Source organism: Artemia franciscana, chromosome 3, assembly GCF_032884065.1.
Source record: "Artemia franciscana chromosome 3, ASM3288406v1, whole genome shotgun sequence".
Lineage (NCBI taxonomy): Eukaryota > Metazoa > Arthropoda > Branchiopoda > Anostraca > Artemiidae > Artemia > Artemia franciscana.
In genome coordinates, this window is record NC_088865.1 from 55,783,951 (window position 1) to 55,802,743 (window position 18,793).

General features: G+C 30.7%; 1 protein-coding gene across 1 annotated transcript in view; it reads right to left on the reverse strand.

Annotated features, from left to right (window-relative positions):
* Positions 1-6,337: 6,337 nt before the first annotated feature.
* LOC136025438 (protein Star-like) overlaps positions 6,338-18,793 on the reverse strand; it is a 62,175-nt gene continuing 49,719 nt past the window's right edge. Inside the window, exon 2 of the mRNA XM_065701467.1 lies at positions 6,338-6,956. Coding sequence (XP_065557539.1) covers positions 6,439-6,956 — 518 coding nt within the window. The 3' untranslated portion in view covers positions 6,338-6,438. The remainder of the gene's footprint in view (positions 6,957-18,793) is intronic.

An 18,793-nucleotide genomic window follows, 5' to 3' on the forward strand; every position in this document is an offset into this window, starting at 1 on the left:
AACCAAGACTGTGTGATAAGGATTTAGGAATAATTTTATTCTTTTTGCAAGATTCCAGAAAGGTTTATTGATTAATAATATTCGTGTGTTTTTTCCCAAAACTAATAAAATAAAATATCTTTGGTCAAATGCTTCCCATAAGCGTGACGTAAATAATGATGTCAATCAAATTTCTTTTGTTTATTACCAAAATTCTTCTTGTTTTTGATTATTTTCCTTTTTCTCCACCCTATTTTTACCTTTGGATTGTCTTAGTTTTGCATTCTGTATATACATCTCATTGCTAAATTTTAATTGGTTTTGTAAATTTTGATTGTCGTTATCAACAGTGGTCGGTTTGGCCTCCAATTGCATTTTCCTTTTTTTCCCATAAACACGGCAAAACATTTTCTAAAGCCCCGATAACTTCCACAAAGTTCCAAGACATCTAAAAGATTTTAGTCCCCCATTTGCATATGAATGGCTTAGATGAATTTTACGTAAAGAGAATTTAACTCTAAACAGTTTGATTTTCTTTATCCTTAGCGTCAAACTTTATGTATCTATGCTCATGTAAAACTAAACCGCCGTAAATAGCCCTTTCTATTGAAAGATATATTTCTTGATCTGTAATTCATTCAATTTTGGTTTGTTTAATCACTTTTAACATTATTTCGCATACGATAAGAAGGGGTACTAAAGTAAAGTTTGCTACAAGCTCATGAAGGTCAAGAGTGGTGACGCTAAACTTCATAATATCGTCTACTAACGTTTGCACATCTGTAACAAAATAAAATGATGTATAGTCTTTGAAGTTCTTACTGTTGAATTTCTTCCAAATTTTATTTTAAAAGGCATAATATTCTTGACAAATTGGTTCTTTAATCTAATTCTTATAAAATGCATATTTTGAAGGTTATGTATTTTCCAAAAATCTCTGAAACCGTCTGAGTAAGCAAAGGAAAAAAATACCTTAATGCGTATGTAGGGAAAATTTTTCATTCGAGGAAAATATTTTTTTTTAATTCACAGATCTTCATTGCATTGAGCTTTTGCTGAAACTGATAGGTAAACAAGGCTTGCTGCGTAATACGAAATTACCTCCCCGGAATAACAATCACTTTCATTTGAAAATGATCTTTCACGAAACACTTTCCTATACATTAATCTCTATTTGTTTTTTTTACCATTAATTTACCATTTTACCATTATTAATTATTACTCCTCTGTTTTCTCTTTTTTCATTTACATTTTTTAATTTTTTTTATTTAATTAATTTTTTTTTAGCAGCTAACATTATTATTTCTTTATTATTTCATACATTTCCTTAGCACTCATAACCCAGGTTTCTTCTTGAGAACTCTTCGCTGTCACACAATTTCATATGATTTTCAAGTTCAAGTTTCTTTCAATTAAGCCTTTTTGCGTTGTATTTTAAAGATTTCAACCACTTTTTTATGTTTTTTAGGATTTGAGTCAGATTCTTTTAGTATTTTCTAAGGTTTTTGCATAATCCAACCAATGCATAATGCAGTATAGGAAGATTGAACGGTTTTTTCGAGACCTATTAGCTGTCACTCAATTTCACAAGACTTGCAAGTTTGAATTACTTTGAAATAGGTATCTTGCTTTGTACTTCGAAGGTTTTAACCAATTTTTTTGTGTTTTATATTTTTTTCATAGTTTAGCTTTTTTCTTGGTTTAATAGGTACAGTATTTTAAAATATAACTTCACTCACGGAGTGACAACGGACTCTCGGTGCTTCACTGGCCAATAGAGATTGTATTTTATTAACTTGTATTTTTTAAACTTGAAAACAAGTTTTCTTATGTTTCTCAGAAATTCACCGTAGTACTTCTAGACTTTGATGATTTTAATCACATTTTTCTATATTTTAGGATTTTTTTCATATTGTCATTATTTTTCTTTTGTTTATGGATATCCACACAGCAGGCTATACTTTTCCAAGTGATTTGTAATACTATTTTAGAACAAGTTATTTTCTTGGGACTTTCAGACTTAGGTTCTTATTCAAGCTGGAGGACGCATGTTTTTCTTCCTAACATTTATTTTTGAATGTATGTATATCCCAACAGCAAGCAATACGCTTCAAAATGCTTTATAATACCATTTCAGAACAAGTTATTTTAATGAGATTCCTCTCAACATATTTTTTCAAGTAGAAGTACACATCGTTTACGCTTCAAACATTATTTTTCGACATTATGCATATCCTTACATATATTGGTTATTTGTTTGCTTTTCTAAAATGCTTAAAATTGAGATTACTACTTGGAAAATAAAAAAAAATTCACCATCTAGAATTGATGAGTCTTGAAGAAATACAGTCAAGTCATTTTCAAATTATTGTTTTTGCATAAGAGATTCTTCAAAAGGTTTAAGTTTATAGGTGCTTGATATATTAAAGGGAATTGTCGAGGCTTCTAATTAAACTAGCTATTATTGGTGTCAATATTACAGATAATGCTCTGCCACTTTGAATAACCTGCCCAATAGCTAAAATACTCCATTTGAAGTGTTCATTTCCTTTGTTAAAGGGTGAATATATCATTGCAGACTTTTTCTTTAAGGTTTTTGGGATTTTGGGTCCTTTTTTGACCAATCGATAGTTACAAACAATGGAGGCTAGATGCAGATTTAATCCTTCAGTCCCTTTTATTGCAAACCAAGAATTGTCTTCTGAATATTCTTCAGTCGTTTTATTAAGTTTGGAAATACAACGGTCTAAAATTTCATTCCCATTCTCAAGTCTGGTAGATGTCTTGCTTCCTTAAATAAACAAGATATGTTCTGTAAATTGCACTCTTTTCTTTTCTTATTTTTGAATTTTTCTAAGAAATTCTCCTATTGTATTAAAATTTTGTCTCGCCGCAGAAATCTTGCCAAAAAACCCTTAAAAGTGCAAATTAAGTCACAAAAATCAAAGGTAAACCCCTTATGTTTGAAGAGTTCTAAGATATAGCACTAATGGGTTGGATGGGTACTGCTTTAAAGCATATGATAAATAATTGAAATTTAGTGTCCAATTTTAACTTCTCACGCACCAAACTTATTCCAATCGTCCATGAACATTTCAAATAATTAACTTAACTGATTCCTTAGATCTCACAAGTGCGTTCTTTTGTCAGCCAAACCGTAATAAAATATGAAAACAGAATACAAGACAGTCAAAATAGGCAGTAGTATTATATGAAAAAACAGTTGAAAATCAGTTAAAGTAAAGACTTAATTAATGGATTCGTGTATTTTTACTCCTGCTACAAAAGTAATGAAAAGTGAGAAATAGAATTCAAGAAAACGTAAGTTTATAAAAAGACACAAGATCGTAAATCAGTGATAACATGAGACAGTAACGTTTAAAGGCAGTCATTTATGTCAGTCTTCAATTGTAAGCCTGATGGGAAGGTTAATCTCTCTGAACTCTTGAAGGAAAATTTGAAGAATTTACAGCTTCCCCTTGAAGCAGCCGCGTACCTCAGAGATGTCAAAAACGGAGAGCATCCCTCCGAGAGAGCTCCCCTTGAAGCAGATGAAGCACCTCCATGAAAATCAACGGCCCTGGTAAAACATTCAGAAACACTATTAAAACATTGAATAAGAGTATTGCTGGTTTAATCAGATTAAGAGCGAGATTTGAGAGTCCCAGGGATAGAGCTGAAATACAATTTCATATAACATATACTTTATGTGCTATACCACAAACTATAGTTTTTTAAATTTCCATTATGTAAAGTTTAAAGTCTATGAGGCCAATCGTATTTTTTGCCTTAATATTTTGTTTTGTTAAAAGTTGCATATTTAGGATTGTCACATGTTGTATTTTCTTTGTCAAATATGTCAAAACCCCGTTCGCTGCTCTTTTAATCCCCCCACTTATAGTTAGATTTCAATAGTTTTGTGGCACAGCAATACACAGCTCTATAAAATATGCACTATTTAATTCATTTTTTAATCTTCTGGGTTTATTTGTCTTTTGGCTGTTGATTAAATGGGGGTAGAGCCTAGGGCCACAATAATACAAAATCCATAATAGGGTGGAGTCGGGAGGGTTTCAAGTCTCAGAAATTTCTTGCTTCCTGAGATAAACAAGATATATGCAGTAAATTGCACTCTTTTCTTTTCTTATTTTTTAATTTTTCTAAGAAATTCCCCTATTGTATTAAAATTTTATCACACCGTTAAAATCTTGCCAAAAAACCCTTAAAAGAGCAAATTAATTAACTCAAATCAAAGTTGAACCCCTTATGTTTGAAGAGTTTAAAGATATAGCACATTTTTATAACCCTTGAAGTTTTTTCACATTTTGAAATTTTAGATTCTTTCTGTTTCAAGTATACTAATTAATTTAAATCTTCTCGAGTCCATAGAGAAAATTTAGCAATGAAGACTCAGCGTAAACACATGAAATGCCATATACTCAACAAACTATCACATCACTGTCATACAGCCTACCAAGACATTATACATATCCCGAAATATATTGGTTATTTGTTTGCTTTTCTAAAGTGCTTAAAATTGAGATTACTACTTGGAAAATAAAAAAAAATTCACCATCTAGAATTGATGAATCTTGAAGAAATACAGTCAAGTCATTTTCAAATTGTTGTTTTTGCATAAGAGATTCTTCAAAAGGTATAAGTTTATAGGTGCTTGATATATTAAAGGGAATTATCCAGGTTTCCAATTAAACTAGCTATTATTCGTGTCAATATTACAGATAATGCTCTGCCACTTTGAATAACCTGCCCAATAGCTAAAATACTCCATTTAAAGTGTTCATTTCCTTTGTTAAAGGGTGAATATATCATTGCAGACTTTTTCTTTAAGGTCTTTGGGATTTTGGGCCCTTTTTTGACCAATGGATAGTTACAATCAATGGAGGCTAGATGCAGATTTAATCCTTCAGTTCCTATTATTGCAAACCCAAAATTGTCTTCTGAATATTTTTCAGTCGTTTTATTAAGTTTGGAAATACAGCGGTCTAAAATTTCATTCCCATTCTCAAGTCTGGGAGATGTCTTGTTTCCTTAAATAAACAAGATATGTTCTGTAAATTGCACTCTTTTCTTTTCTTATTTTTGAATTTTTCTAAGAAATTCTCCTATTGTAATAAAATTTTGTCACGCCGCAAATTTCTTGCCAAAAAACCCTTAAAAGTGCAAATTAATTCACAAAAATCAAAGTTAAACTCCTTATGTTTGAAGAGTACTAAGATATAGCACTGGATGGGTTGGATGGGTACTACTTTAAAGCATATGATAAATAATTGACATTTAGTGTCCAATTTTAATTTATCACGCACCAAACTTATTCCAATCGTCCATGAAAATTTCAAATAATTAACTTAACTGATTTCTTAGATCTCACAAGTGCGTTCTTTTGTCAGCCAAAACAGTAATAAAATATGAAAAAAGATACAAGACAGTCAAAATAGGCAGTAGTATGATTTGAAAAAAACAATTGAAAATCAGTTAAAGTAAAGACTTAATTATTGGATTCCTGTATTTTTACTCCTGCTACAAAAGTAATGAAAAGTGAGAAATAGAATTCAAGAAAACGTAAGTTTATAAAAAGACACAAGATCGTAAATCAGTGATACCCAGAGACAGCAACGTTTAAAGGCAGTTATTTATGTCAGTCTTCAATTGTAAGCCTGATGGGAAGGTTAATCTCTCCGAACTCTTGAAGGAAAATTTGAAGAATTTGCAGCTTGAATGGAAAAGACCAAATGTGATGGCAGCTAAAGAGCTGCCATATAGAAGACCAAATGTTAGTGAAGTTTGATCAAGATGACTCAAATTTTTCTTCAACAAGTTGGAAAAAGTAAACAAATTTTGAAAGTGGTAAGAGTTTGTAAGTTAACTAGCTCTATCTTTGAGAAATAATAATAAATCCGAAAACGTTGGCGCCAAGGAGGATTGGGGCAGTTTGTACAATGGTAATTGGGGAATAATTTCTGGTATAATCTCATATTGTCCCAGTTATGACAGGATGTATATATACATATATATATATATATATATATATATATATATATATATATATATATATATATATATATATATATATATATATATAAATATATATATATATGTATGTATATATACACATATATATATATATATATATATATATATATATATATATATATATATATATATATATATATATATATATATATATATATATATATATATATATATATATATATATATATAAATATATATATATATATGTATATATATATATATATATATATATATATATATATATATATATATATATATATATTTTTATATATATATTTATATTTATATATATATATGTTTGTGGCATAATTTCTCACAATACAATTGATTTTCTATCCCAACCCTTTTATTTAATTCTTTAATGATACCAAAGCCTTGATACATCTACTTCCCCTATCAATTTCCTGTTTAATTTTTTACCCAAATAGGTAAGAAAAAATCAAGAAAAGTTTGAAATTCACTTTCTTCTACTTCAAAATATTTTTTACCTGTTAAAATATTGAAAATATCTTTTAGTTTTATTTTTTTTAACTTTTCCTTTTCATTCGCAATGCTATAATATTTATTATTTATAAAAATATCGTCACCCGGATGCATAGTATTACGAAAAGTATCATAATATATATATCCTTTGGAATTCATGAATTTGTGGGTAATATTTCTCCATTCCTCTGTTTTACCGTGAGTTTCAATTAAAAAAACAGCCATTTCAACTAAATCAAAAGGAATAGTTTTCAAGATTTCAAGTTCAACGCCTTCTACATCTAATATAAATAAATCAAGCGTAGTAATATTAACTGCTAGTAAGATTGAATAAACAGGAAGGCATTGAGTTTGAACAGTATTTCCTGTGATTAAATTTTGAACCTTCAATGCTTTGCCAATCATGTTGCCATTAGGAATATGACCAAGTGCTGGATTGACAACTAAAAAAAATTAAACTGTTTAAGTAGTATGGAACTTTGAACGAAAGTGAAGGCAAGTATAATATAATGCTTACGAATAATATTTACGCTATGCAAATTTGAAGTCTGTTACAGTGACAATTCAAAGGTACAAAACACCATTATTCGAACACTAGATTCTGTGTATACAAAAAAGCATACGATAAATCAAAAAACTATTCAAACATTTAACATCTGCATATATTTTGGGAAATGCTCCATGAGCAGGTCCTTGTTAATTAATTAAAGCTGAAAATTTTGGATGAAACAAAAACTTTCGGTAAAAAAATCTCGGAATAACACAAGATTCTCAAAAAATATTTATCTTAATTTTTACTTTCTCTTAGGAAGTCAAGTTTGCATAGCACGTTTGGTTTTTTATTGCATTATTCACCAGCTATTTGTTGAATATTGCAGTAGTAATTAATCGTTCAACTAATTAATTTTTAAAACATTTTCGAAAAAAATATTTAAGAAAAGTAAACAGCTGTATGAAGCCTAAAATATGCATGTAATAAGTTGCATAGTCATTGAAACTTGACAAAATCAGTTAATACTCTCAAAGAGTAATTTAAAACAACGGAAATTAAAATAAAGGATCATATCATGCATGAGAATAATGACAGATACCGTTATATAGGACTAACTTTATTTTCAAACAAGAAAAAATAAATTGAGTATTCAAATCAGACTAAAAACTAAGAGAAATTATCACAAACAAAAGCTTGACTACTCTATCTTTCCCCCTCATCTAACCGTAAGAGCTCTAAAGCCTATTGCATCATTTGCATTTTATTGAATCTATACTTGATTTGAACAATATCCTTTAATTTTCAAAACAACCAACAAAAAATAAAAATAAATTACGGTTAGTCACTGTACTTCACATTTGAAAACCCTATTCAGATTCTACAATCCCTTTTTGGTAGGTACTTCACATTTGAAATCTCTTTCCAGCATGTACGTATCCCATTTCAATCAACTCTGTCTTAATTAAATAGGAAATGCCTTTCTATTATAGTATTATTTTAATAAATACAAATTTTAAGAAAGTACCGTCTTATCGTTTTCTACATAAAATAAGACGACATAATATCTTACATGAAGATTAAACGGGTCCTGTATTGAGGATAATTTTTCCAATTGTACCATAAAAAAGAATTCTTCTTCATACAGTTGGGTTTTTGATGTGTCAGGTTTTAATAGGTTTCTTTTAAATAGGCCTCACTCCCTCGAATTATTTAAGCAAAATACTAGGCTAACTACCTCAGTCTAACCGTGCTGGAATTCAAAGCTGGAATCTGTTTCTTGCTAGTAATATTGTTTTAGAATTTGGTGCCAACTAGATAAAAACTTCACCAAAAGATTTGTTTTATTTAGTGAAAGCTAAATGTAAATGTAGTCGTTCAAACCCTTTTATTGCAATCCCAGAACCATTTTGTGAATATATTTAAGTGTTTTAAATAATTTGGAAATGCAACGGTCTAAAATTTCATTGGCATCTTCAAATAGGGGAAATCTCTTTATTTTTGGTAGCAAAACTGCAGATTGATATTCTCTCCCTTATTTAGAGGATACAATATGTATAGCCAGTGCAATTTTTAAATTTTCCAAGCAATTCCCCTATTGTCTTTCTCAACCCTTCAATGCTAGCTACCGGTTTTTCGGCAATACAAGAAGGATAAAATTTACACGGTTACAAATAGCTCAACAATAAAATAATATGTTACAAATAGTTACAAACAAAAAAATAGTTCAGTCTCTTCCTGCTAAAGCTTCTATTGTCATAGTGACATGAGTTGAGTGGATATGAGCAACAGATTCGTTACAATAGCGTCGATATATGGACAGAAATTTTACTTCCCAAAATTTTCACAATGGATTCAGGGTGTTAACTTAGCCATACCAGGCTTTTCGAGTGAGATTTTACGCCTTTAAGTCCTAATTCCTTTGAATTGTGCCTTTTTATTGTATATTTTTAGAGTTTTAACCAATTTTTTTCTATGTTGAAAGATTTGTTTCATATATTTATTAATTTTTTAGATTTATTCATATTTCACTTGGTTTTTTGTAGAACCTTTTTCTGTCACTCATTTAAAGAAGGCTTTTACCTTTGGCTTTCTTTGAATAAGGCTCTTTTGCTTTATATTTTGAGGGTTTAACCGATTTTGTTCTGTATCCGAGGTTATGTTTCAAATTTTTGTTATTTTCTTGAGTTCATCCAAATCCCACATTGAATTTTTTCAAGAGCTCTTCTCTATGACTCATTTTTAGTAGGCTTTTAAGCTTGGCTTTACTTTATATTTTGAGGGTTTTAACTGATTTTTTTACTGTATTTTAAGATTGTTTCATATTTTTATATTATTTATCGGGTTTATGCATGTCCCATCCCTTTTTTGGACCCTTGTGGGGTTTTGGGGATGACATGAAATTCAATTTCTTTAAAACATCGTTTTAAATTTTCAATCAGTTTCCTTTGTTTCAATTATCCATAAACTACTACACTGAATTATAACTGTACAAAGCTTTTGTAATATTGATATCCAGTAATTATTTTCTTTTATAAGTTTTAATTTAGTTTTCTATTAAATTTTATTCAGCTTGTTTGAAATTTAACATTATTATTTTTGTATTGTTCTATACACTTCCTTAGCACTTCTAACCCTGGGTTTCTTTTAAAAAACTCTTAGCTGTCACTCAATTTCATAAGAATTTCAAGTTCGATTTGCTTTCAATTAAGCCAATTTTATCCGTATTTTAAGATTTCTGTCATATTTTTATAATATATTTTATGGTTTATGCATAATAGAAACAATGTATGATCCAGTGCAGCATAATCCAAAGGTTTGTTTGAAAGACCTTAGCTGTCACTCAATTTCATAAGACTTTCAAGTTGAACCTACTTTGAAATATTCCTTTTTGCCTTTTACTTTGAGTAAAAGGCAAAATCCCTCCGCAATCCCTCGCTTTTTACGCTAAAGCTTTTAATTGTTTTAAAAAGTAGAATTGTGGCAAAGAGTCAAACTTTAGCGTAAAGAGCGAGGGATTGCGGAGGGGACAACTCATTTCAAATACGGAGTAATTTCTGTTCGTTTTAAGTTTTAATGTCGCTCCTTACTTTCAGCTAGAAAAATTAGTTTTTTTTTATTTAATTTCTGAACGTTTTTGAATTAATGCATGTTTGGTTTTGGCTCTCCGCACATAAATTATTAAAATGAAATTTGTATATTAATTCTTTTTTGGCTAAATGGCTTTCTCTTTGTTTTGATCAGACGATTTTGAGAAATAAGGGGTGGAGAAGGAGGCCTAGTTGCCCTACAATTTCTCGGTTACTTAAAAAGGTAACTAGAACTTTTAATTTTTAACAAATGTTTTTATTAGTAAAAAATATACGTAACTTAAGAATTAACTTACGTAACAAACTTTCATAACCTTATATTTTTATTATGTATACGAGGGGGTTTGTACCCTCGTTAACACCTTTGTCTTTACACTAAATCGTAAGTTTTGTCCCAATTCTTTAAGAATGACCCCTGAGTCAGAAAGGCCATAGAATAAATAGTTGAAATTACTAAAAATACTCTAGCATAAAGAGCGAGGTATTTATCTCCTCCTAAATACCTCGCTCTTTATGCTAAAGTATTTTTAGAACCCCTCATATTCGTAATAATCTCTGTTCGTTTTAAGTTTCAGTGCTACTTCTTCCTTTCATTTGAAAAAACGTTTTCATGTTTATTTTTCATTGTTTTCTTATAGTAATGCTAGAAAATCCTGCGCCCTTGTCATTGAATTTTTCTTCCCCCATGACAGATTCCTCCAAGGAAAGATCCTCCAACATAGCCCCCTCTCCTCAGCCCCACCCCCAAACAAAATAAAATCCCCCTGAAAACGTCTGTACACTTCCCAATAACCATTACTTTATGTAAACACTGCTCAAAGTTTGTAACTTGCAGCCCCTCCCCCAGGGATTGTGGGGGAGTAAGTCATCCCCAAAGTCATAGTTATTATGGTTTTCGACTATGCTGAACAAAATGGCTATGTCAAAATTTTGATCCGTTGACTTTGGGAAAAAATGAGCGTGGGAGGGGGCCTAGATGCCCGCCGATTTTTCTGGTCACTTAAAAAGGGCACTAGAACTTTTCATTTCCGTTAGAATGAGCCCTCTTGCGACATTCTAGGACCAATTGGTCGATACGATGACCCCTGGGGAAAAGAAAAAAAAAACAAACAAACAAACAAATAAACACGCACCCGTGATTTGTCTTCTGGCAAAAAATACAAAATTCCACATTTTTGTGGATAGGAGCTTGAAACTTCTACAGTAGGGTTCTCTGATACGCTGAATCTAATGGTGTCATTTTCGTTAAGATCCTACGACTTTTAGGGGATGTTTCCCCCTATTTTCCTAAATAAGGCAAATATTCTCAGGCTCGTAACTTTTGATAGGTAAGACTAAACTTGATGAAACTTATATATTTAAAATCAGCATTAAAATGCGATTCTTTTGATGTAGCTATTGATATCAAAATTCAAGTTTTTAGAGTTTTGGTTACTATTGAGCCGGGTCGCTCCTTACTACAGTTCGTTACCACGAACTGTTTGATCGTAAGAATTAAGATTTTGGCTTGCTATTTATGTTTCGGAAAAAAAATTCTCGTAGCACGATAAATTTTATTCAATGAAATAGACTGCAAATATGTGTTATTTTTTGAAATTTTTAGTATTTGAGCCATTTACACACTCGGTTGGTTACAGTCCTGAATATTTGCATTTTTGGATTTACTAAATCATCACAAAAATTGTATTCTGTCACATTTTACTTTAACGGCCTGCTTTTCTGTGTAATATAATAATTTGTATTGATTAAAACATTTCTAATTCATTTTTAAACTAAAACGAGACCTCAAGAGCCAGTTTGACCAAATTTGAATCCAGTTGTGGTTCTCACGATTCAAATACTCGGAATCAGGGGTCTTCAAATCCCAAAATTTTATTCAGATCAGCACAAGAAAAATGACAATTCAAAAAAAGAACCGTAATAACATTTTTTTCTAACATTTCTTAATAGCTAGGTTTGATTTAGATTTTTTGTTTTAGTTCAACACCCCTTTAAACATTTACATTTATATTATTGCCTTGACCGTTCCTTATCACCTACATTTACACCATCCCTACAACAAAGATTCATATCGCTTTATGGATTTATTAACCAATAATGTCAAGACCTCCGTGGAGTATTGATGCATATTGGCACAAGGACAAGCATTCACAATAATAAATAAATAAATATTAGGTTTGTTAACTTTGTTTTTAACAAAATGTGCTACATATACCCTACTGAAAACACTTATGCACATAATATTTTTTTTATTAAAATCTAGAAAACTGTCAAAAATCCCAAGAAAATTCCAACAAACGTATTTCTGGTTGTATTGAAAGTGTTCATTGCAGTAGTAGTGGTAGAAGTAATAGTAGTAGTCTGTTTAGTTATAGTTGTCGCAGTAGTGATAACCATAGTTTTGGTAATTGTAATAGCAGTGGTTTTATGAGCAGTAGTCGTGGCAGCAAGTCACACGGCTATAGAGAGAGAATTATTACTTGTAAAAGTCGAAGTTTTAATACTCTTAGAAGCAGTATTTGTGACTTGAATAGTCCCTGTCATTTTGATGCTCGTAGTAATAATTGTTATAGTTTTAGCACCAATTCTACTAGCGGTTATATTGGTGCCTTCCCTGATAGTGGTTGTCTTAGTAGTACTAGCAATAGTGATAGTAGTAGTTTTGGTAATATTACTCGTAGTAGTACTAGCTGTGGCAATAATGGTTGTGGTAGTGAGAGTTTTAGTGCTAAATTTAGAGCTAAAAGTAGCCTTAGATATAATGATAGTCAGATTCATAACTTTTGTAACTGTTTTATTAATAGAAATATTGAAATTAGTAGAAATAGTCATAGCCATAGCAGTGTTAGAATTATATGGTGTAGCAATTGCAGTAGTAGTAGTAGTAGAAGTAGTAGCAGATAGTGCAGTGGTAATTGATGTAGTGAGAGTAATTTTAATCGAAAGTATCACAGCTTTCATAGCATTAGCAGTTGTAGAATTTATCTTACAAGTGGTAGTAGCTATAGTTGATGTGGTATTAGTAGTAAACCTTGTGGTGGATGAAATAAAAGTACAAGGCGTAGTTGCCATTAGAGAAAAAGTTACTGAAGCATTCACTGGGACTAATCTGTCTTGGCATTTTCTCCAATTAAACATGACTCTTAATTCTTTATTCTTAGTTCACCAACTGGATTTAAATTTAATTTTTTAATTAAAACTAATTCGGTGGATTGTGAATAAAAACTGAAGAACTATGGCTAATTGGAGAAAAGGCCAAGGCAGATTAGCCGGAGTGAGAGGCAAAACTGTCATATGCCTTCTTAAGAATTGTGCAAATATTATGTAATATCACTAGTTAATAGAAATATGATCATCCATCTATCCATCCCTCCTAGAGCCAAAAAAGGTAGATAGTCATGAAATTAGTGGAATTCAATGAGTCATTGGGTTTCTAAGAGGCTTTTAAAGGCAGTTGGTGTCCCCAAAAATCATGTTCTCATTATATAAATATATATAATATCAGAATCAAAAAATAAAAACTTGAATTTTAAATTCATCTCCAATAATTGAACATTAGTATTTTTGGATTTGAATAATTTGTTTTGACAGACCCAAAAAGCCACAATTACAGGAATAAAGTTTATTTTTATAATAACACCCAAAATGAGTTGGACAAAAAATATGGGTATAAAAGACTTAAAAGAAATTTAAAGAAATCCCCATGATGAATTAGAAGAGTCAAGGACTGATGAATGAAAACCCCTACCCCATAATTTAAAAATTGACGAATTAATAGAAAAGCAGAAAATGTTAGAATCATTAGTGACACGAATCATTAGATTCAACAAGGAGAAACTAGCAATGACTCAAATGATGTGCCTAAAACTACCAGTGTTTCTTCTATAAATGAAATTTCATTCAAAAAATAATATTTTGAGGTAAATCATAAGTGGATAAAACTTGTTTCATATGATACCCAATTCAAAATCCATAATCATGACTAGTAAGAAGAATTACTATAGAGCCACCTAAATAAACCCAAAGTGGAAAACGTTGACTTTATAGGCAAGATAGAAATGATAGATTTTTGCCCACAATTTAATAAAATATTATCCTTCAACATTTTTAAATTTTCAGATTTTAGTTAGACTCTAAAAGGCCTTGATCATGACAAAATTTGTCTTCAGTGTTTTTTTTTAAACTCGCCAATTTTCTTTTTTTTTAGATTTCAATTCTTCCTTTAGCACCTTATCTTCCTTTTTGTATTCTTTTCTTAATGTCGAAATTAGTATTGTAAACATTTAAAGGTAAATCAAACAGTTCGTGGTAACGACCTGTAGTAAGGAGCGACCCGGCTCAATAGTAAACGGAACTCTAAAAGACAGAATTTTGATACTAAAAGATAAATCGAAAGAATCAAAATTTCATGCTGACTTTAAATATATAAGTTTTATCAAATTTAGTCTTTGTCATCAAAAGTACACAAGCCTGAGAAAATTTGTCTTATTTTGGAAAATAGGGGGAAACACCCCCAAAAACTCATAGAATCTTAACAAATATCACACCATCGCAATAAATGTATCAGAGAACCCTATTGCCGAGATTTCAAGCTCCTATCTACAAAAATGTGGAATTTCATATTTTTTGCCAGAAGACAAATCACGGGTGTGTGTTTATTTTTTTTTTCCAGGGGTCATCGTATCGACCAAGTGACCCTAGAATAACGCAAGAGGGCTCATTCTAACAAAATGAAAAGTTCTAGTGCCCTTTTTAAGCGACCAAAAAAATTGGAGGGCACCTAGGTCCCCTCCCACGCTCATTTTTTTACCAAAGGTCAACAGATCAAAATTTTGAGATAGCCATTTTGTTCAACATAGTCAAAAACCATGATAACTATGTCTTTGGGGATGACTTACTCCCCCACAGTCCCCGAGAGAAGGGCTCAAAGTTACAAACTTTGATCATTATTTACATACAGTAATGGCTATTGGGAAGTGTAGAGACGTTTTCAGGGGGATTTTTTCGTTTTTTTTTGGGGGGGGGGGAGTGAGGGGAGGGGCTATGTGGGAGGATCTTTCCTTTGAGGAGTATGTCATTGGGGAAGAGAAATTCAATGAAAGGGGCTCAAGATTTTCTAGTATTACTATAAAAAACAATTCAAAAATATACATGAAACAGTTTTTTCAATTGAAAGTTAGGAGTAGCATTAAAGCTTAAAACGGAAAGAGATAATTACGTATATGAGAGCTTATTCTAATCCTAAATACCTTGCTCTTTATGCTAAAATAACTTTAGTAAATTCAACTATTTATTCCATGGCCTTTCTGATTCAGAGTCACTCTTAAGGAATTGGTACAAAACTTAAGCTTAAGTGTAAAGAGTGAGGAATTAACGAAGGGAAGAACCCCTTCATGTACATAATAAAAATATAAGAATATAGAAGTTTGTTATATAAGTTAATTCTTAAGTTACATATTTTTTTTACTAATAAAAACGTTCGTTAAAAATTAGAAGTTTTAGTTGCCTTTTTAAGTAACCGAGAAATTAGAGGGTAAGTAAGCTTCCTTCCCCACCCCTTATTTATCAAAATCGTCTGATCAAAACTAAGAAAGAGCCATTTAGCCAAAAAAAGAATTAATATGGAAATTCGATTTTAATAATTTATATGCGGAGAGCCAAAATCAAACATGCATTAATTCAAAAACGTTCAGAAATTAAATAAAAAAAAAGTTTTTTTATCTGAAAATAAGGAGCGACATTAAAACTTAAAACGAACAGAAATCACTCCGTTTATGAAAAGGGCCGTTCCCTTCTCAACGCCCTGCTCTTTACGGTAAAGTTTTCTACTGTTTAATAAAGTAATACTGAAAGAAAGAGTCAAACGATAGCGTATAGAGTGGGACGTTGAGAAGGAAAATATCCCCTTTCACACACGGAGTGCTTTCTGTTCGTTTTAAGATTTAATGTCGCTTCTTACTTTCAGTTAAAAAAAAACTATTTTCTTTTTATTTAATCAACACCAAAAACCGAAAAACAATCAATTAGAAACTTGCCCGACATTCTAATGTTGTTAAAGCACATTTAAGATATTCAATAAATTACAACAAACCAACTGAAGTTTTCATAAATTCAACTAACACTAAAATTCATTGCGAAAAGTCAATTTCACAAAATTCACATCTCTTGGGTCAATGCAGGATACTCAGCAACACAAACTTCATCACACACATATGAAAAAAGCGGTTTACTCAACAATATATCTGATTGCAGACATCTTGACCAACAAAATTATTTAATCTATCCTCCAAAAGTGAGCGAAAAACTTATGAATATCTAGTTTTATCACCATAAGACTTATTTAACCAGATAAGTTTAACTAGATCTCGCGTGTTTAAAGAATATTAACAAATTACACCCTGCTCAAGTAAATATGGTAAAAATCTGAAATGGGAAACTAAGCCTATTTATATGAAATACCTTATAATCAACAAATTATCTTACCACAAACACCTAAAATTACTTCAATAAAGTGAATATTCAATAAATTTAATTTTCTGTTCAAAAATACAAAATTATTAATTTATATTTGATTTTCAATTTCCCAAATTTGGTTAAACAAGTTAGCATAATTTGAAAGTTAAGTTCCATTTTCATCCTCTTTCAAAATTGGTAGAAGCAATCCCCACTTTATTCATTTTTGTTGTGATATTTTTACTTATTTCAATTTTTGTCGGCAATTTAAATGTTACAAATTTTTTTCCAATATGTGCTCAGGATATTCATGATATCTCTTCAGTTCCCCACTTCTTTTGTTTGGGGAAATTTGCCATTATTTTATTTTTAGTTTGGAATTTTGGCAGTGTTTTATGATTTTGTCAAGGAACTTGAATTTTGTTTCTTTTTCGATAAATTTTAAGACTGGACAAATTAAGTTTTTGTCAGATTTGTGTAATACTGGTTAAGTTAGATTTATATTATGTGTATAGTCTAGAGCTTTTGTCTTATCTTTATATTATACTAACTTTGGTTTGGCTTGTCAAATCAGCAATCCCACTTTATTCAGTTTTTGTTGTGATATTTTTACTTTTTCCAATTTTTGTCGGTAATTTGAATGTTTCAAATGTTTTTCCAATATGTGCTCAGGATATTCATGATAAGTCTTCAGCTCTCCACTTCTTTTGTTTGGGGAAATTTGCCATCATTTTATTTTAAGCTTGGAATTTTGACACTGTTTTATGATTTTATCAAGGAATTTGAATTTTGTTTTTTTTTTCGATAAATTTTAAGACTGGACAAATTCAGTTTTTTTCAGATTTGTGTCATACTGGTTAAGTTATATTTATATTATGTATATAGTTTAGAGCTTTTGTCTTATCTTTACATTATACTAACTTTGGTTTGGCTTGTCAAATCAGGTTTGAAACAATGTTTTTTTTTATGCAGCCTAATTTACATTAGGTTTTCCTAAGTTGTCACAGACAATCAGCAATGGTTACAATGGTGGGGCTGGTAACTGGTAATTTAAGTAGTTTGAGCTAATTATAAGCAGTAAATTGAAACAAAAACAATAAAAAAGAAGGAATATGAAAAAATGACAGTCTGTGATTTTCCACCACTAAACTTCATAGCACGAGCGTTTCTTTAAAAAAAACGTGGAAAGTTCACAAGTAATTTTTTTTGTTATCTCGACAAAATTCATAACAGTCGAAAAGTAACAGAAACTTTAAAAGCGCAATTGTTTCACCTACAATCAAAAATTGTGAAAAGAACAACAAAGGAAGAAAAACTTATTAAGTTCTTTTAAAGCAGTGAAAGGCGATATTCTACATTATTTAGCAACAAGATTGAGCCTAGGAATTTTAAAAAACAGCGACACAAATATGAAAGCTCGTATGATTAAATAAAAAAAACAAGTTTTTTCAACTGAAAGTAAGGAGTGACATCAAAACTTAAAACGCACAGAAATTACTTTGTATATGAAAGAGGCTGCTTCCTCATCAACGCCCCGCTCTTTACGCTAAAGTTTGACTCTTTCTCTCAATTCTTCTTTCTAAAACAGTAAAAAAACTTTAGCGTAAAGAGCGGGGCGTTGATGAGGAAGCAGCCTCTTTCATATACAAAGTAATTTCTGTGCGTTTTAAGTTTTGATGTCACTCCTTACTTTCAGTTGAAAAAACTTGTTTTTTTTATTTAATTTCTGAACGTTTTTGAATCAATGCATGTTTTGATTTTGGCTCTCCGCAGAGGAATGATCAAAACGAAATTTGCATATTTTTTTTTTGGCTCAATGGCTTTCTCATAATTTTGATCGAATGATTTTGAGAAAAAAAGAGCGGGGGACGAAGCCTAGTTGCCCCCCGATTTTTTGGTTAATTAAAAAGGCAACTAGAACTTTTAATTTTTTACGAATCTTTTTATTGGTAAAAGATTTACGTAACTTATAAATTAGCTTACGTAAAGAACTTTTGTATTCTCATGTTTTTATTACATATATGAGGGGATTCGCCCCATCGTCAGTACCTCGCTCTTTACACGAAAGCTTAAATTTTATCCCAATTCATTAAGAATGACCCCCTGAATCACAAAAGCCGTAGAATAAGTAGTTGAAATTACCGAAAATACTTTAGCGTAAAGAGCGAGGTATTAGAAGGAGGTGAGCCCCTCATATGGGTAATAATTTCTGTTTGTTTTAAGTTTTATTGCTGTTCCTTACTTCCAG